At 34.5% G+C, this 21,777-nt stretch overlaps 1 protein-coding gene and 1 long non-coding RNA gene across 2 annotated transcripts in view; one reads left to right on the top strand and one right to left on the bottom strand.

Moving 5' to 3' along the window:
* LOC143229098 (regulator of G-protein signaling 7-like) overlaps window positions 1-21,777 on the top strand; it is a 73,649-nt gene that overhangs the window by 6,839 nt on the left and 45,033 nt on the right. Inside the window, exon 2 of the mRNA XM_076460926.1 lies at window positions 17,302-17,398. Coding sequence (XP_076317041.1) covers window positions 17,302-17,398 — 97 coding nt within the window. The remainder of the gene's footprint in view (window positions 1-17,301; window positions 17,399-21,777) is intronic.
* LOC143256440 (uncharacterized) lies at window positions 49-6,616 on the bottom strand. The gene is made up of 3 exons (XR_013031365.1): window positions 6,430-6,616; window positions 1,899-2,186; window positions 49-341 (listed from the first exon to the last, which is right to left on the bottom strand). It is a non-coding gene; the product is annotated as an uncharacterized LOC143256440 (long non-coding RNA).

The raw sequence follows: 21,777 nt of genomic DNA, 5'->3' as shown, positions 1-21,777 counted from the left end.
TTACAGCTTGTGTTAATGGTACATTATGAAGTTAAATCATTCGGTGTGACACATGAGTGATATTAATATTACTTTATGAGTCAGCAATTGCAGAAACAAGCTGTCTACACATTCACCCCCACACACACAAAATTACTTCTAAATGATTCATCTATAATTATAGCATAATGATAATCATTCATTGATTTTGATATATAGTCGTTTACTCACCACTAATATCATAAAATATCTATAAGTTGTTTACTTTCCACCACTAAATGAAGCCGACTTTCATGTTGTTTCGCTCCTCCTAGCAACAGTGATGAGCCGTGATTCAGTGAAACTAGTCTGTTGCAGACGAACTAGTTAGTAGTGAATAAAAGGGTAAATTAGGCCTCAACACGTTTTTTTTTTCCTTCAATAAAATTTACGTTTTAGCGAATAAGAGAAATTACGACGAAGTAATAACAGTTGTGACAGTGCTGTATAAAATTACATTTTATCTCAATCAACCATTGGCCACCAAAGCAAATGATAATTAAGAAAACTTAAATGTTAAAATGCGTTTTTGAACTACGATACACGCTGTCAAGCAGAGAATATGTTATTACTTTTCATTACGAAATATTTCAAAATATTTTCACTTAATTTAGTACTTGTATTTATATTTATTTCTCTACACCTAAAATCTCTTTTTATCGCATGAGTCTCAATGGACCAATGAGTTCAACTTGTTGATTTGCGATTTTTTAAAATTTTCTATGACTTTACGTGTAGATTTTTTTGGTTATCGTTAGAGAACGCAGCATTATAAATAATATTTGTTTCGCGTATATATATATATATATGTGTGTGTATTTATATTTTTCTTGCAGTTGACTTCATTAATAATAACTTACTAATGTAAGTAAATTAACGTTGTAATTAAACCCAACACATATTTAATTTTATTGTGGTGAAAATATTCAGATGTATTAAGTTTAATATATATTTGATACTGCAGTATTTGAAGGACTAGTAATAAAACCTAAAAAAAATAAATTGATAAGCATAATAACATGACACCATCTACGTATTGAACTTAGTAGACATTCATAATTATATTCCATTGGTTTATTTTTACTGGTACCTTTACTATTGGACCATTATGGCCAGGCAGTTAGAGTGCTGTACTCGTAATCTAAGGGTCGCTGGTTCGAATTCCCTTTACACCAAACATGCCATGTGGATGATATAATGTAATGGTCAATCCTACCATTCGTTGGTAAAAAGAGTAGCCCATGGCGTCGGATGGTGATAACTAGTTAGCTGCCTTCCCTCTAGTGTTGCATTACGCGACATTAAAAAAAAAAAACTTCATTGTTAACGATACTTTAGGCAACTACTTCACAAAAGTATTAGCTAGCGAAGAAGATTAAGGTTAAGCCTAACTCCACACTTTATTTAACAATGCATAATTAACAACTGATTAAATCTAAAAAAATGAAAACCAAGTTTATAATTTTTACAATATCACTTATTTAAAATATCTGTAATAAAAAGAGTGGTTTTTTCTTACTAGTACACCTATACATTGCCATTTCTAGTTGTGCTGCTAGGTGTTTATGATGATGAGAATTCCAACTTTATATTTCGGTTTCAGTTGTATTTATATATTATTTATCCATCTGTAAATCTACATTCCTGTCTGTTGCAATGAGTGACTGTTGTATACTATCAGTTCCTTTGTTCATTCATCTACATATTTAATTATCTGTCTATCTATTAATCTGTCTATTATCAATTTGTTTTTACGTTTTATTATTATCAGCCTGGAAGTATTTCTGCCGATGTGGCTACCGAAGTACACGAATTACTGTTTTATCTTTATAAAACACATTAGATAAACGTTATCAACATACGTATACAAAATTACATACCACTCGCCTCTGGAGTTTACAGACAACAACCAAATGATAATTTGTTGTTGTTGGTTGTTTTTTTGTGTCTGCAATGAGAGTTCTTTTCCTAAGCCTAACATACATGGCGGCTGGTCTGTATACATATAACGTGAATAACGATATCCCTTCAGACAATTTGTCAAAGATAGTCTCCAGGTGCCATGGTGACAGCTGCTTTCAACACATTGTGGTTGCCAAGGTTACGATTTCCTCACTTTCTTACATAACAGAAATTGATGAATTCAGTGTGAAAAGAAAACTATTTACCTGAAAAAAAAACTACATTTTTTGTTTCTTCAAACACTATGGATTTCAAAAAAGTAATATAAAAATGGGGAATTGATTGATTTCGTCATATTCTTCATTGCGTAATAAATCAATAAACAGTTTATTTACTCATATGTAAACAATTTCTGACCGTTTGCTTTCCACTCTTTTCAACTGCCTTTAGAACTCTTTTTAAATGTCAATATACGTCTTACACACCAATGAAGTGGTTGTGTACATCAAATAAATGGTTTAAAATATATACGGCATAGAGTGAGGAGGGAAACTAAGTTTAAAACAAACAAGTTAGGGTTAATGACGTGAACAGGTTTTCCAGGTAGCTATTGAATGTTCTACGTTTTAGATATTTCAACTTATTCCTAGTGTCAAGTGCAGCTTATTTGTCTTAAAAAATCAAAATGTTAAATAAGCATATTATTCATATCATACTTTCCTAGTTATATTCGGTGTGTTAACCCTAAAATAAAACAGTAGCCTAACCCGTTAATTGCTTAATGTGAACTGTGATATTTGTTTATTATTTAATCACACATTGGAGAGCTTTAGCACCGAGCATAGCACAGGTTCTCCTCTTGAAATGTGGAGCCCTGTTGCAACACATTTGTCAATGTGCTGTCCCTACTAATAATAGGGATCATTAGATGGCAGCTTCCACATTTACTTTACATCTAAGGCACGGTATAGCTAGGTGGTTAGGGCGTTCGACTCGGTAATCTGAGGATCGCGGGTTCGAATCCTCGTTACACCAAATATGCTTGCTCTTTCAACCGTGGGAGCGTTATAAAGTCACAGTCAATGCCACTATTTATCGGTAAAAGAGTAGCCCAAGAGTTGGCGGTGGGTGGTGATGACTAACTGCCTTACCTCTAGTCTTGCAATGGTAAATTAGGGACGGCTAGCGCAGATAGCCCTCTTGTAGCTTTGCGCAAAATTAAAGAAAAAAACAACTTTACGAATTATTGTATATAATTTTTTACCGTAATTATTTTTATTTTCGACGCCATGTACTCATAAAAATAATATAATTTTGGTACCATTTATACGTTCTCAGCGTATTACCTCGACAATAAAGAAACAGGAAGGAGACGCTGGAACGCAGCCCAGCACGCTAACTATCAGACCATACTTAATGCGTTCTATATCGTTGGTATCAATGAAACATTCTACTTTGAAGATTTAATGCAATCAACTATGTTATTTTATATTAATGTCATTATAATTATCTTCGTTAATTTATTTTTAATTCTGGCAGGTATACAAAAAATACTGTGTAACTTATAAAACATAGAAATGAATATCCGTTTCATACTAATCCTGTTGCATTCCAACTACACATATGGAATTTTATTGGGAAACTGACCTTTATACCTATTTTTGACACATAGCATGGCCAGGTGGTTAAGGTGCCCGTCCCACCAAACATGCTCGCTGTTTCATCCATGAGTGCGTTATAATATGTTGGTCAATCCCACTATTCACTGGTAAAAGAGTAGTCCAAGAGTTGGTGGTGGACGAAGATGACTAACTACCTTCCCTCTATTCTCACTTACCTCCCAGGTGCACAACTATATGTCTCGGGACTCACGCCGCTAGAAACTGGGTTTCGATACAAGTGATGGGCAGAGCACATTATGTAGCTCTGTGCTTAATTCCAAAGAATCAACAATCAATTAACTAGTCTCACACTACTAAATTAGGCACAGCTGGCCCTCGTGTAGCTTTGCGCGAGATTCGAAACCATCCAACCAACCAACCAAAGAAATCCTTCAGTAATAGGCTACTGAAATATTCCAATTAAAAAAAAATTCTTTCGATACATATATTTTATTTCACATTTATGTTGTTTTTTAATTTTTTTTATATTTTAAGTTGAAAATATAATAAACGTATTCATCCGCAGTTGCCCCAGTGGTACAACTGGCTTACAACGCTAACGCTAAAAACCGGGCTGCGATGCCCGTTTTGGAGCTTTGTATTAACTTCGTCAAACCAACTAATCCTTCACGGTTACGTTCGTTTTACAACGCAAAATATTCAGACAGGGGTCACTTTCATACTAAAAATTACAAATATCTTGTAATAATTCTATAGAAGACATTAACTATATTGCCCGTATTCGATATCATCTTCTTACACACAAAGCCTTATATTCTGAAATAATAGTGTAAATTGGCATCCAGTATCAGAAAAAAAAATTGTTTTAAATACATAAAAACTTTTAAACTGTAATATTTACTCTCATGTAAAAAAAATTCTTAAAAATTAATTTCACACACCATTTTACATTCCTTTTACTTTATGTTTATAAATTCGCACGTTCTTCATACATAACATGAGTGTAAACATTTAATTTGTTTTGATGTTGCATCTATAATTGTTTAAATTTTCAACTTGTCAACAACAAAAGATATTTTTCTTGGAACCGCACAATCTTTTTTTTTTCCAAGAGTGCATAAAAATATAAAGAAATATAAATAAAATTGTGTTAGCTAAAGATGGCTTCTACCTTATCTGAATCTATATTTGTGTCCCCTAGTTCTATAATTCTCGGTGTTAATATGAAAAATGTTTATACACCAATATTATCAGTTTATTTTACAATCTTAAACACTTCAATCGGATCCACTCTAACTCTTCTTGTTTTATAAGATAAAACAGTTTTAAGAATATTAATCTTTCTTCATATGACAACCCTTCTATTCCAGGTACCATTTTAGTAACCCTCCTCTGAACCCTTTCCAACAGTTCAATGTCTTTCCTAAAAGAAGGACCCCAAGGCTAAACACAGTGCTCCAGATGTGGCTTAATCAGTGACTTATACAATGAAATTATATCCTTTTTAGATTTGTATTCAATATTTCTGTAGATATAACCTAAAATCATCTTTTCCCTATCATACGTGATTTTTAACATTTTGGTATTTTCAACCTGATTGGTTCTAAAATGTTTGGTGGTAAGTTTACCGAGTTACAGCGCTAGAAATTAGGATTCGATGCCAGTGGTAGCCTGATGGCAACTAGCTTATTGTGTAGCTCTGTGCCTAAAATCAACCAACTTGAACACCACATGGGCTAAACGACTAGGTTAAATACACCACCACCCCCAGACTAGAAGTGCTCGCCAGAGGGAGAGGAACATTCATCAGTACCACTGCCGACTCAGCTAAGTTTAACTGAATAGCAGAACTGAATGTCGTGATCGTACTGCCTCTATAACCGAAACTGCAGTGCGTGTTCTGTATTATATATCAAGACTCAAACCATGTACCATCCATTAAGCAGCCCATGAGACCAAACCCAGTTTTTAGTTATACTTTTACATTCAGTACTAACAGAAATTTTGGAGAGTTCGGATTACCGGTAGATTACATTAAGTACAATGTTAAAGATGTTACATCCAAGGTTTATTTTCGACTCATTGAGATATTGATTTTTTAGCATTTGAACATTCTATCCAGAAAAAACAGCTTCACATCGAATTATCATATTTTATCGTATTGTAAAAATGTACAGCCGCAGAACAGATTCCTAAAAGTCGCAATAAAGTTAGAAAAAAAGGTTGCAAGTTTCGTTATTGTTTTTCATTCGTTCAACGTATAAAAAAAAAACTAAATAATTTTACGCATTTATTTATATTTTTATTGTCCTGCCAAATGTAGATCGTTCCTCATCATAAGAAACTTTGAAGTTAATTAAAACGGTAAGAAAATCGCACAGAAAATTCTGATACTTCAGTTAGAGGTACAAAGTTAAAGCTTTTATTTCACCATACATTATTAAACAGTCAGGTTTAACAACTTTTGAATGTAATACATTATTGAGGAGGATGATCAGGGGATGACAGGCAACCTTTTCAAAGGAAGTACTTTATCTTTAGAGTAAAAACATAAATTCACAAAAAATTACATCCACAAAATATATTATGTAAGCTATGTCTAAGAACGTTATTGTTCATTTGGTTGAGGTTTTGATACCGTTTCATTGAATTCTAAGCTCAGGGAAGCATTGTTATAAATTCTCTAGTAAGAGATCGTAAAATCATGGGTATATGATTATATGAAACCATTTCATTCCGTACAGAGCACACTGGTCAAACATTTTTGGAAAGTAACTTCCTATACGAATGTTATGTCAGGCATTAATAAAGTAAAAAGTGCTATAGTTAAATGTATCAAATATGTTTGGTTATGTTTATATGTTTCTAAGCACGAAGCTACACTTACCGCTGAACCACTGGAGGCCAACGTCTTTGGAAGGTAACTTACTGTTTGAATGCTGTGCAAATCTGCGTCATCTGTTTAAACTTCCACTTCTCATTCCACTATATACAGTAAATGTTGCAATATAACCTAGAGTACTTGTTTGGCTACGAACCAACGCTCTTCTAGAATGTTTTCCAGGGCAGTCAACTAGAACATACACACACACACAAAGAAATATAGTAACTTATCTCGAAGATATTTTCCACTTGAAATTGAGCAGAGAACTCAGTATGTTTCGTATTTTCTGGCTAAAACAAAAGCTTTAAGCTTCACATTCTACAGTCTACTCAGCTGAAGGTAGATAATAGCAGGCGTGATCACCTGTCGCAGATGTTAATGTAATGAGTTACTACATGCAGGCCTCACATTTAAACATACTTTTCACATTATTTTTTCATTAAATTAACGTAATACACAAGTTCATTTATATCTAATAACCGTGCAAAAGACATGCTCTGAATCGATTATATCATGGTATATACAGGATAAAAAATAACTGTAGGCATTTATGTCATCCACGCTTTACCTTTCTTCATCCACCTCTCTGCTTAAAATCACATCTCTCACAACATCTAGCCATTAATTTTCTAACAATTGAACAATGTTTCGTGAAATTAAAAACTTTCACTTTATGCTTCTAATTGAAATATCAGAATTTTCTGTGCATTTTAACTTTAAAGTTTGTTATGACGAAAATTGGTCTATATTTGGCAGGATGATAAAAATATAAGTGAATGCTTACAAATTATTTAGTTAGAAGGTTGGTATAATATTAACTGTACATAAAGCGTTTGAAGAATAAACAATTAATATATAAAAAATAAAAATGCCGAGTGGTGATCCCCGAAAATACCATTCGTTTATATAAGACCTTTATCTGTTTTTCTCTCTACTGGTGTCATTGCCAAAGAGTCACAAACACCGAAGTGGTTTTAAACAATAACATATATTCGTTTTCAGTTCTTTGTGATAGTAATTAAGGGCAAAGGTTACAACAGCAGAACGAATGTCTGTGCAATGTTTTTGTTAGAAGACAAGTGCTCTTTACTGAACGTACTTGTGGTTGTCTCGTGATTTATCATAGATGAGTACTTTTTACTGACTGTACATATGGTTATCTCTTGAATTACTATAGATGAGTATTTTCTACTGACCGTACGTATAGTTGTCTCTTGAGTTACCATAGACGATTGCTATCTACTGACCGTAAGTATGGTTGTCTCTTGAATTACCATAGATGAGTGCTCTCTACTGACCGTACTTGTGATTGTCTGAACTTTACATGATTGCTTTCTACTTGATATACGTATATACTTGAATTTCTTGACGATAAACAGCCTCCACTGAATGTCTCTTTTAAAGGTCTCTATGTTACCTGTACTATAATACTTTGTGCGAATAATTTTAAGAAAAGGGAGATTTGTTCGTATGCTAGCTGTCAGTGAACTGCAGCTGACCGGTAATTCTATCGTTAAGTTAATATCCGTCTACTATTAGCATGGTAGTAGCGGGTTCCATGTTGCTCGTCATGTAACAATTACAGTTGAAACGTTAAGAGTAGCAGTTTTGTTTCTGTCCCACATCATCCTGATTTGAATTTCTCTAATCCTCTACACGAACCAGATAACTGATTTTGTAAAACTAATATAAAGAAGCTGCCTGAACGATGAGTGTGTATCGTGAACTATGGTGTCTAGTTTTTCCATACCTTCAACCACATTGGTGTGGATTTGTTGGTTGTAATCTAACATGGTTTGTATTTGCCATTTATGGCAAAGCTGGTAAGGTCATCTTCTGCCGTTCCCACTTTTTTAGCTTTTGACCAGAAGGAAGACAGCCAGTCAGCAGTACTCTACCACCTTTCGTCCTTGCTAACAAAAAGACTGTCTCTCCTATAACGCACCCACAGTTTGAAGACTAGCCAGTTCCGAAATCTAGAGCTTTACCACGTAGCTAACCCGCGAACTAGTATTTTGGTTGTAATTGAATGTTAGCTTGTTTACTTCCCTAATATAAAAAATAATCTTTCTTCTTCCCCACACTGAGAGAAGTCATCTTCGCCATGTGAATTTCTCTCTGTTAACGAATTTATCATTTGAACTAAATGGTACTGGTTTAACACAACAAGTTTCTTTATTGGTATTTGTAGTTATAATTTTTTTTTTTTTTTTTGGGGGGGGTGATATTCTTCTATTAGGTAAGACAAGATAATTTACTAGATTATTGAAGGAAGTTGGTAGTAGTTTCACTGTTACCGAACCTAAATAATCAATAACGACTGCTATCGATCTGAGGACGATCGCCACGTTAAAGGGCTTGTTTCAGTGAATTGATAGTTCAACTATTCAGCCACTGTTTCAAAGCGTTTATTTTCGTGATGGAGCTCGAAGAATTGGTTGATCATCTTCGGGGTGAACCAAACGGATAGATATGTCACAGCTTACCACCACCCTTCCGGTACCGCAGGAGTAATCTTGAAGGAATTATTAAGCTACATATTTGCGTTAGATCTCTGATTCGACTCTCCCGAATTGTGCTTAACGATAAAATAGTATCACAAGTAGCGGGGAGTTGATACACAGTTTAAACAGAATGTCTGAAACAAATGGACAGAAAAATCTTTCCAAGTAGGGGGAGACTTTCTAACTACTTGTATTGTTAAAATCCTGCAGTTCTCGTAAGCCACTCCTTTGAAAATTATTTACACTGGTCACGTGCCAACAGACAACCCACTGGGCGTTGTCTAAATAGACTTACCGATGAACCCCATCAATGTTGAAACACATTTTCCTAAACTCTGTATGTATCAGGTTACTTGCAGTTCCCTGACTTAACTGGTTACACGACAATCTACGTATTTTACACGGAATATAAATTTTTTCCATTTTTTTTACATTGGTTCCTACACTGTTTAAGTAACGTGGTAGGGGACATAAAATCACTCAATATGATGTAATATGCAGGCCTCAAAGATAGTGAACTGTGTTAAAAACAAATCAGCGATCTAAAGGTTGAGGGTTATCGAAGTTTGACGCACAGAACTATCTTGTACTTACACATGAATAGCGTTGGATTCTGGATGAAGCGCGTGTAATTTCTTGACTGTATGCAAAACAAATTTTCAGTATATTTGGAATTATTATCCATGCATTAGTGTTGTCATTATTTTTTTGCTGTGGTGAATAATCGTGAATATTTCTTAGTTTATTTTCGTTCTGAATGGGTCTTTAATTATCATTTTTCCACTTCATGTATAAATGTTATGTCAGACAACTCAAGTACAGCAGTAGTGTAGAGGAAACACGAAAAATCTACTTCCTTCCGGTGCTCACTGTTCACATAAAATTATATAGTTTGGTTCGTATATCATGAGGTCTTAAAGGAGGTTGAATTCTCGTTTATGGAATTCTTTGAATAGAGTACCCTCTAACCAGAAACATCTGGTGTCAGTATGGCTGAACTTTTAATAAGCTAAACATTACGCGTCTCGAACGTTAACATCTCCAACTATTAATATATCACAATGCCATCAGACAAAGTGTTTAATGTTTTTCATTAAAGACACAAGGTGGAGCACGGTGTTAATGGCTGTCATGTTATTCTAAGACCTAGTTCTTATAAATAAATCGTTTGCCTATTGTCGGTAGTCTTTATTGTATTAATAAACAGGAATTAATTCAGAAATTGGCTTTTATTAGTATTCTGCTTGAATGGAAAACTTGAGGGAAAAGAATGGAAGTGAAACCGTTCGAAAATAGGTGTAAAAGAACATATGCTTCTTAAATCAAATTGAGTAGAATATTATTATTATGAGAATCTTGTGAACATTATTCAAGAGAAGAGAGTTTGTTCTAAGTTTGTGACAGCAGTCGAATTAATAGTGTTAAAAATGAGCTTAAATTATTTACCTGTCATTTGAGATTAAGATAATTAAAGGTTGTTCCCTCCATGTCAGCTGCTTCTTTGTGGTCGGTGACTTAGAATTCAGGACGGCACAATACTACCTGTGTGAACACAGACAAATGTGATGTGCAACGGACTTCTCCAGTTGTAGGGGGAATAGCCTGTGCTTTGGCTAGGACTGAATTCTCCTAACATGTTAATTAGGCTATTTCTATTCATGTTAAGCGTTCCAAAGTAAAGAAGAGAAATCTGTAATTTTCATTAATTGCGCCAAAATGAAGTCTTAACAGTTTATTACATATATATATAAAAGACACCAGTCCTTGGTTTTGAGTATCAGCAACGTAAAAATGTGTATTACATAAAACATTGCTCCGCCCCACCCCCACTTTTGATGACTCTGCGGTAAGTAAGCTTGAAATGTCATGACGCTGACATTTTGGAATTATCTTTTGAATGGTTCGCGTAGATAACCCACTGTGAAGCTTTGTGGTTAACACTAAACAAGCAGATATAAAACTATGCTGAATAATGATAAGTGGAAATGAATTTTTTCGACAAAGTGATAAACATACAAATAGTGATCTTTATAAATTACAAACAAAAATACCCGTCCCCAGTAACAGGGTAAGGTTAAGTTAATCTATTGATTTAAATTACTTCATGGACTTTAAGAAGGTTAATCATGTTGTATTCTTGGTTTAATTAAGAGCCAAAGGTTTGAGTCACTTATACCACCTACCGTAAAAAATAATTGTTAAACATTTCAGTCAGGCTAAGAACCACTCAACGATAACATACGGTAAATCTACACTTTTATCCTTTAAGTTACGTTATATTTTAAAATGTGAATGATAGTGTTGTTAGTTTTTCATAATTTAATGTAGAATATCCTTCTTGTGAAATATAATTTGGTATCAACATTATTCATGTCTGTTCTACCGTCATTTCAGAAGTGAATGTTGAGCTTTGTCTGCGTGCACAGCTTTTCAAACGGAAGACAGAGGAACGCTCGGACAGACGTCCAATATATATATATAAGACCAGTTTCTTATCCTCATTGTAATCGGGTCTACAGTGATCTCCTCATAACCATCAATCTTTTCCTAGCGCTAAAATATCGCATCGATTTCGATTTTATCGCCGAGTTGTTTATTTCCCTCCAGCTCATGAACTCTTTGTTTTGATAAAAGTTGCTAAAGCAACATCTATACATATGTTCCTTGTAATATTAAACTGATGATTGATTCGAGTTTATGGTATCAAGAACCACAGTGATGGTTCATAATAGGGATTCCATATTTATTTATTATTTAGCAGTGTTAGTGAGTATTGTAATAAAACGCCAGTAATATCACTAAACGCACCATTGCGCATTGTGTAGGGTAGTTTTAAGTTTATTTGACGACCCGACATGACCAGGTAGGTTAAGGCGTTCGACTCGTAATCTGAGGGTGGCGGGTTCGAATCCCCGTCATACTAAACATACTCGCCCTTTCAGCCGTGGGAACGATATAAGTGACGGCCAGTGTCACTATTCATTGGTAAAAGAGTGGCCCCAGAGTTGACGGTGAGCTGTGATAACTAGCTACCTTCTCTGTAGTCTCACATTGATAAATTAGGGACGACTAGCGCAAATATCCCTCGTATAGCGTTGCACGAAATCCAAAACAACACAAACTTATTATTGCAACTGTATTGTTTTCTCGTATAATTTTGTTTGTGGATAAGGTTCCGGTTCTTTCGGACACGATGCTACTGACGTTTTTTAACAAGTTCATGATAGGTTTTGATCATTATACAAACGTCCCACAACAGAAATCTTTAAACAGTACTATAAAGTACAGCACCAAACTCAGGTTCGAACATCGGATCGGCAGACACGGTGATGGCTGATTGTAAATGTTGAATTATAGCCAACACTGCGTGACTGCAAATTTTACAGGTACTGAAAGTAGAGTAGCCATCCTTGAAACTGACTACACGAAGTGACAACGAGAATCTTACAAGCAGGAAATGACGATTTTAGGCGAAAGTGAGGCAGAATTTTATAACCATTTATTTTATTTAGAAACTGTTTAGTTTCAGATAAAGTACAGAGTCGTGACGGCCCACCAGACTTCAGGGTCATCATAATGGAAGAGGATCACATAAGTATCGTGACCCAAACTATATAAATAATGTAGAGAGAGAATATATTAATATGATCAATTTATAATTGTTATTTAACACGTGTTCGACCTTGTAGTGTCTACAGAATGTCACTCTAAAATGATATCTGGTCAATGGAGAGGAGGAAGAGGGAAGTATAACAGATATAATATATATTAAACATTTATTTAATATATATGTATGCTGTTATATTATGACACGTTGTCTTGTACTTGCATTGAATATACATTTATAAATCTATAAAACATGAAAAATTCATGTGGATATCTGTACACATAGCTTTAGTATATAAAAACTATAAAGTCTGCACTGTCATGTATAAAACTCGTGCAGTTACAAAATCCAGACCATGCGCCCCTCAAATCTAACGTTTACAGACTCCCCATATAGCTACAGGATATGAATATATATATATTTACAAGCATATACGTAACATTTAGTATGTCAATCATACGTACAGTATTACTATCACTGGTAATATTGTAGCAATGATATCAGGAACAATAGCTATCCAATCTGCATAAAGCCAGTACACAGGTCGTCATTGTTTCTGGAGAAAGCATCATACAACAGTTACATATTTCGTTAAATTATTTCAAATAGGACAATGCTACTATTATATAGATTTATGTTCATGGTGGTCATAACGAAACAAAATTATGAAAAGTTCTTAATTTAAAAAGTGGAAATAGGTATTGTCAAAAAAATAAAATAGAAGCAAGATAGGTAGTTTAAAATGAAAATGTGATGGCAAAAGGGAAAAGGGAACAAGCTTAAGGTTGGAAACATAGTATATTTACATTAGTTCGTTTAAGCTACCAGTTTCTACTTTGACTCTCATTAGTTCTTTAAGCTACCAGTTCCTACTTTGACTCTCATTAGTTCTTTAAGCTATCAGTTCCTACTTTGATTCTCATTAGTTCTTTAAGCTACCAGTTCCTACTTTGATTCTCATTAGTTCTTTAAGCTACCAGTTCCTACTTTGATTCTCATTAGTTCTTTAAGCTATCAGTTCCTACTTTAATTCTCATTAGTTCTTTAAGCTACCAGTTCCTACTTTGACTCTCATTAGTTCTTCAAGCTACCAGTTCCTACTTTGATTCTCATTAGTTTTTTAAGCTACCAGTTTCTACTTTGACTCTCATTAGTTCTTTAAGCTACCAGTTCCTACTTTGATTCTCATTAGTTCTTTAAGCTATCAGTTCCTACTTTGATTCTCATTAGTTCTTTAAGCTATCAGTTCCTACTTTAATTCTCATTAGTTCTTTAAGCTACCAGTTCCTACTTTGACTCTCATTAGTTCTTCAAGCTACCAGTTCCTACTTTGATTCTCATTAGTTCTTCAAGCTACCAGTTCCTACTTTGACTCTCATTAGTTCTTTAAGCTACCAGTTCCTACTTTGATTCTCATTAGTTTTTTAAGCTACCAGTTTCTACTTTGACTCTCATTAGTTCTTTAAGCTACCAGTTCCTACTTTGACTCTCATTAGTTCTTTAAGCTATCAGTTCCTACTTTGATTCTCATTAGTTCTTTAAGCTACCAGTTCCTACTTTGATTCTCATTAGTTCTTTAAGCTACCAGTTCCTACTTTGATTCTCATTAGTTCTTTAAGCTATCAGTTCCTACTTTAATTCTCATTAGTTCTTTAAGCTACCAGTTCCTACTTTGACTCTCATTAGTTCTTCAAGCTACCAGTTCCTACTTTGACTCTCATTAGTTCTTTAAGCTACCAGTTCCTACTTTGATTCTCATTAGTTTTTTAAGCTACCAGTTTCTACTTTGACTCTCATTAGTTCTTTAAGCTACCAGTTCCTACTTTGACTCTCATTAGTTCTTTAAGCTACCAGTTCCTACTTTGATTCTCATTAGTTTTTTAAGCTACCAGTTTCTACTTTGACTCTCATTAGTTCTTTAAGCTACCAGTTCCTACTTTGACTCTCCTGAATATTGGCCCGGCATGGTCAGGTGCTTAAGGCGCTCGACTCGTAATCTGAGGGTCGCGGCTTCTATTCCCCATCACACCTTATATGCTCGCCCTTTCAGCCGTGGGGGCGTTATAATGTCGCGGTCAGTTACACTATTCGTTGGTAAAAGAGTAGCCCAAGAGTTGGCGGTGGGTGGTTAAGACTAGCTGTTTTCTCTCTAGTCTCACATTGCTAAATCAGGGACGGCTAGCGCAGATAGTCCTCGTGGAGCTTTGCTCGAAATTCAGAAACAAACTGCTGAATATTATAGTTTTTAGACATGGGATTAATAGCGTGAGCAAATAATGTAAACACTGTGCTTCGAATGTTAAGCTTGTTTTCTTTTGCAATTAGGCCCGGCATGGCCAAGCGTGTTAAGGCGTGCGACTCGTAATCTGAGCGTCGCGGATTCGCATCCCCGTCGCGCCAAACATGCTCGCCCTTTCAGCCGTGGGGGCGTTATAATGTGAAGGTCAATCGTACTATTCGTTGGTAAAAGAGTAGCCCAAGAGTTGGCGGTGGGTGGTGATGACTAGCTGCCTTCCCTCTAGTCTTTGCTAAATTAGAGACGGCTAGCACAGATAGTCCTCGTGTAGCTTTGTGCGAAATTCAAAAAAACAAAACAAACAAACAAACTTTTACAATTACATTTTCACTTTAAGCTAGCTATCTTGTTTCTCTATTTTTGATGATACCTATTCCTTTAGTTGAAATAATAATTTATAATAATAATCTTAAATAATAATAATAAGGATAATCTTGTCTTTATGTAGAAACGTTATAAATATATTGTCTTCAACTGTACGAGTTTTAAGTTTTTAAAAATTGTACAAAAATGTTTTTTTTTAAATGTAATTTCTAAGATGATTCACTCACTGCCCAGAAACTTAGTTACAGGAAGTATAGATCTGAACATTTATTCACACTGTCATCTTCATGCAACTGATAAGTATATCTTAAAACATTTTTCGGAGCAGCTAAAGAAAGAAAGGTAAAGTTGTATCACTGTCCATCTGAATAAATTTGGCTTTGATTGCGTAGTGTCAGTCCTGCAAGAGTATGCTATTCTTTAAATCGACGTGTTTCACCCTGTTTGCCAAAATATTTTTGAAGTATCATTTTATCCTTTAAAAACGCACGTGTATTTAACTGCATGTCTGGCACATAAAATAGAGATAGTTAAATAGACAGACAATGAGTATAAATGAAGACAAATACACCACCGCGTGGATGGACAGACGGACATACAGAGAAGACAGATTTAAACAATAACGAGTAAATATTGTGATCTTTATATTTGATAACCATCTTGTTTTTTCGGGTAATTAAAATGTGGTGTGTACAGAAATGATTGACATAGTAACTTATTATGAATAGCATATCTCTAAGCCTACATAACCTGAAGTAAATTTATAAACGACTTTTCTGATGTTCCTAAATAGGAATGGCGTGATAATTATAGAAATATTGACTGCTCGGACAGTAAACTGGAAGAGGGCAAAAAAACAACAACAAAAAACTCGTATCCTGATGACGTAACGCTCTTTCCAAGACTGACAAAGTCATTTGACATATTGCAAGAAATTCCACTCTGTTTAATGAATCTACCCAGTAGCACAGCGGTCTTCTGACTTACAACATTAGAAACCGGGTTTAGATACCCCTGGATGGGCAGAATACAGTGTGTAGCTTTGCGCTTAACTACAAACAAACCTTTATTGAAAATGTAGTAGGCGTAACCACTTTTTTTAACAACATCAAATATTTTATTGTTTGTCTATGCAAATAAATTTTATAAGTTGATGGGGTTATAAGTTGACAAGATGCGTGTAGCAAATGTGTAATTCTACAGGTTCGCTGTTATTTAAATTGTTGAATAATTAGGCCTAAGACGTTTTAATCTGTCTTTTTCGTAGGCAGTGAAACACCTTCAAGAATGTTCACTTAAAAGATTTCTGGCTGAATTCTTCTGTTGTTGATATTGTATGAAACAGGCTTACACGAAAACAAACTTTAAAACCATAAAGTTCTCCTGCTCATGAGTAGAGGTCGCTCAAAAACAAACGTCTTTCAATAAATTTACAATATAATACTTTTATAGCTTATTCTATAACAAGTAACAGAGTGGAAGATTATTTTTTTAGAACACGTTCGACATTTCGATCACTGGGGCGATCATTTTCAAGTACACAAATTTTACTTTATAAATCTGTAAACTCAAAACATAAAACTTTAGGACTGATGATTTTTTTCGTGAGTTGTAAAAATTAGAAATAAATATAAAAGTATGGTATATTGCCACAAATGAGTAAAAATTAATACATCAAAAAGATTCAAGATATATTTTAGTCATTTATTTAACTCGATATACGACCGTAACGTTTAGAATGCCCACTAGATGGTGTTTCTAAGTTGTAGACATTTTTTACCACTCACAATGTTCCTTTCATTATTGAAAGAATTTATCAGTTTAACTAATACTACCTAAGCACACATTTAACATGTAATATGAAACTATTAATATAGCGCCCTATTTCGCCAGTATACATTTGTACTAATATCATGGAAATTCTAAGATGTCGAAATAAACAGTTTCCTCTGTTTTCAATAGAAACTGGAAGCATTAGAAATTCCAAAGTCTAATTAAAATATTTTTATATATGTAAAATGTCTAAACAGTCTCGAAAAATATGTATTTTCAGAACTTTAGAATAATTCATGAACATTATGTTTATGTTGGTTAACACAGTTTGTAATGTACAAAAAAAATATGCTAATTATATTTTTCACCAGATGGAGCGTATACTCGAGAAAATGCAAGACGAGCAGATTGGAGTTCCTGTGAAAACTGTGAAGAGTTTTATGACCAAGATTCCTAGTGTTTTCACAGGTATAATGACTACTTATATTGACTGTAATGACATTTTACCATAAAAGAAGATATATATATATATATATGTAATGTAGAGGTGTTAATTGTTTTAAAAAAATTTGTTCTCAACAAAAAACATCCGTGTCAAAATATGTCTCCTATTATCGTTCCGAGAAATTTAGTATTTTCTTCCCATTAAACTTTTGACTATGAATTTTCCTTGCGTAGCTTACACTTGTTTGTACGTGTATCGTAAATAACTAAACAGTTGTGACAAAATTTAATATTTAAAAGAAAGTGAATAAAAATAATTTTAACTCATTGATGATTTATTTACTTAAATAAAACGGCCAAGTCAAATGCAAACATATCAAGATGGGATTAAAACATTATAACTAATTTTATAGACAGTACTGTGTTATTTGTATGTATTAAAAACGACGTGAATCATTATAATAATGTTATTTATATACAACATAAAAATTAGTATAAATGTATGCTGATTAACCTTTGAGACCGCATTCGGCTTTGAAAAATATCTTTGTCAACCACAGTCTAGTGTACTACATAAATATTCAAGAATACAAAGTATAGTTATCATCTTAATTGATGTATTAGAACTCTCAAGTTTTACTCTGTGTATGAACTATACGTTACATTTTTCGCAGACTTTCTTACTTTTTGGTTTGTACTTGAGGAAGGTTGTCACCTTTCCTCTGTTTCTTATATTGTTTGTCATCTGCCCTCTGACATTAAAGAAAAGATAAAATTCTCATTTCAAAGAATTTGTTTTCTTTTTTTACTTGTGCTAAATAATACCGAGTTATTTAGGAGCTACCACTATATTAAATTTTTGCTTGCTTGGTGTTAAATATAAAGCAACACAAAGGGCTATATTTGATCCACACACTTCGTGTATCCAAACCCGATTTTGAGCTTTATAAGTATTCAGGCGTATTGCTGAGCCACGTTGAGGAGGGTAAGGGGCTTATAGTTCGAGGTTTAAACTCTGGACGCTCTGTATTTCTACTATGAAAAGATAGCAGTTCTACTATTGAGACATCATTTCGGTTTGTTTACTGAGACCTACATGAAGTTTGCTCTTATGTAACATACGTTCGAAGTACATTTTCAAAGAAAACTATTTTAATGAAGAGATCCCTCTTAGAGAAACAAACACATTTTACTCCTTCTTACATATATGCATTTCTCCACGTAAGTAACTGAAGTGTGGTTACAGTGTCAGTGGTATTTATTTCATCGTGATCGAGGAAACTGGCAATAGAAAGTAGGTGATACTTTGAAATTTTGGAACAACCAGAAATAGGTTTGTAAACCTAATGTCATCCGGATGTTACAGATTACTCAAAGCAATACACTGTGTGTAAATCATGCTAACTTTTCCCTGTCTGTGTTGTTTACGTAACTGCTTGGACAGTCGTACTGTGGGAAGCTGGTGTACTTTCTGAATAGCAATTCGATACATTCCAAGAAATGTTTCGAATCGTCTTGTAATTAAATAACGTCTAGAACGTTTTAATTAGAAATGAGATCTAGCTGAAAACTGGTAGCTGCAAAAATTACTTGTTTTAAACTGCTTCCATACAACTGCAGGAAATTGTTAGTTATTCGAAAAATGTTGTGATTTCTTGTAATTTATCCTCACAATTTAAGGTTTAATTTTATGAATTAAATTGAATTTGATTGTGTGCGTGTATGTGTATATATATTGTTGGTAAAGTTCACACATACAGACACACACGTTAATTGTTTTTGTCTGTATAACTGTGTTGCTTTCACATCAAATCTATTAAATCACTTTACTTGTTTCCGCTCTCGTGGTGCTTGTTCACGTCAGCTAATTGATTGACTAAATATATTTCGATCATAGATACAGCGCCATCTGTCGAACTTATTTACTTCCACAAATATTTCGAAAAAGTAAAATAATTAACATAAACATTATCGTGAGTTTTACCCCATAACTTTCATTAATTTGAGAAACAGCGAGTTACTGTATTATTTGTTCTAATTCTTGACATAAAATGTATTAATTCTAAATGATGTAAGTTGAAATATTTAATCTCTAAACATAAAACAGAAGTCCTGCTTAACATGTAACAAACCGTGATTTTGTAAGGAGCGTCCAGTGGCTTTGCGGTAATTCAGCAAACTTACAGCGCTAAAAATCAGGTAGTGATATATCTGTGGTTAGCAGACTACAGTTAGATTATTGTTAAACATTACACTTAATAGTAACCAAACAATATACAAGGGAAGCCGCAAATCATTTTACAGATAGTTTGTTTATTTGTTTTTGAATTTCGCACAAAGCTATACGAGGGCTATCTGCGCTAGCTCACCATAATTTAGCAGTGTAAGACTAGAGGGAAGGCAGCTAGTCATCACCACTCACCGCCAACTCTTGGGCTACTCTTTTACCAACGAATAGTGGGATTGACCCTCACATTATATCGTCCCCACGATGATATGGCGAGCATGATTGGTGTGACGGGGATTCGAACACGCGACCCTCAGATTACGAGTCGAGCATCCTAACCACCTGGCCATGCCGGGCTCTTTACAGGATGTAAGTATGCAGAGTTTTGTAGACCAGTAATGAAGACAATGTAGTTCTTTTAATTAGAATCGATAAAACTTAAAATATTAAGCACGTTCGAAAAGTTGCTCACAAAAATAAAGCTTATAAGATCAAACTTATGAGAAAGTTGAATCCTATTGACAGAATACATTAGAAGAGTTTGTTTATTTTAGACCAAATCCACAATGGACTATCTGCTTTGTCAACCGCAGGAATTGAACCCTGGATTTTAATGTTGTAAGCTCGTGAATGAAAGTTCTTTCAACTGTCCCCATCTCAAAATAGGATATATCCAAAACTAAGGTGTCACCTAGGAAGTATATTCTGCATCTTCTGCGCGTGTGTGATTGTGTTATAAATGAGTGTGTAAAAGCTGCAAATACTTAAAGAGGGAAGAACCATATGGGTACTTCTGAGAAGTTATTTGTTTCCTTCAGGTTAAGCTTCATTAATTTTTATCTCTCGATATGATTCTATCACGTTATGTTTAACCGTGATGTAACGGGCTCATAGAATGGCTCTCATATTTTCAAGTACATACTTTTAGCTCATAACTTCGTTATCACTTAACTGATTTGAAGTATAATTTCAGTCTGGGACTCAGAAGGTCAAACCCTTTCGATTGATGAAAGTGACCAGTCCCAAGGTTTCATATGTTAATTTACTTGCCAGGCACGGCGAGATGGTTACAGGCCTCGACTCGTATTCTGAGGTTCGCGGGTTCGTCAACATGCTCGCCCTTTCAGCTGTGAGGGTGTTATAGTGTGACGGTCAATCCAATTATTCGTTGGTGAAAAAAAATAGCCCAAGAGTTGGCAGTGGGTGATGATGACTAGCTGCCTTCACTCTAGTCTTACACTGCTGAATTAGAGACGGCTAGCGTAGATAGCCCTCTTGTTGCTTTGCGCGAAATTCCAAAACAAACAAGTTATATGTGCAAGTAAACAGTATTTTGTAGAGTTCACGAAGAAAACTTTGAGTATCTTAATGTTATCCAATATTATAATTAGTGATATTAATCAAAAGTTTTCTGTAGTAGAAAATTTACACATCTTTTTTTCAGAAAGTAAAAATATCATATGATATATTTTCTTTCAATTCTGTGAACTCAGGTTGGCCCCGTTGTAAAGATATGGATTTCAGAATGGTAGGTCGAATCCAACGATACCACGAAGTACTCTCCACACTTTCAGTTATAACTACATCACAAAACGTCTTTGTGAGTGGTTTTTATAGCAAAATCGCATCGAGCTATCTGTTTTGGAAACCGAAGGGAATTGAACCCATGATTTGAGCGTTGTAAATCCGAAGACTTATCGCTGGCCCACCAAGGGGGCTTTATAAAAGTTATGGTCCATTTCCTTGCTTGTTACCGTACGTGGGTGGTGTGGCGTTGTGACTGTCTTGTCTTCTCACTTTGCCACTAGTTTAAAATTGGAAACAGAGACAGACAGCCTTGCTATAAATACAAATACCAAGTTCGTAGAATGTCTTATGAACGAGTTTAGAAGTTCATCCAAATCACACGAGACAATTTTCATAACACATTACTCATGAAAGGTGTTAAGACGGTTTTTTTTAAAGTGGCTTAAACCGAGTTGTGCTTCTTTCTTATGTGTGAATGACATATTTAGCGTAACCCTAATTTTTAACAATTTTAATGTTTACTTGGAAAAAGAAAGGATTGTTTGTTTGAGTTAAGCACATACCTGTATAATGGGCTATCTGTGTTCTGCGTACCATGGGTATCGAAACCCGGTTTTTAGCAATAAAGTCCGCAGATATACTGCTCTGC

Source organism: Tachypleus tridentatus, chromosome 1, assembly GCF_004210375.1.
Source record: "Tachypleus tridentatus isolate NWPU-2018 chromosome 1, ASM421037v1, whole genome shotgun sequence".
NCBI classification, from domain to species: domain Eukaryota; kingdom Metazoa; phylum Arthropoda; class Merostomata; order Xiphosura; family Limulidae; genus Tachypleus; species Tachypleus tridentatus.
The sequence above is the reverse complement of the archived record's forward strand: the minus strand, read 5'-3'. Positions and strand labels throughout refer to the sequence as shown.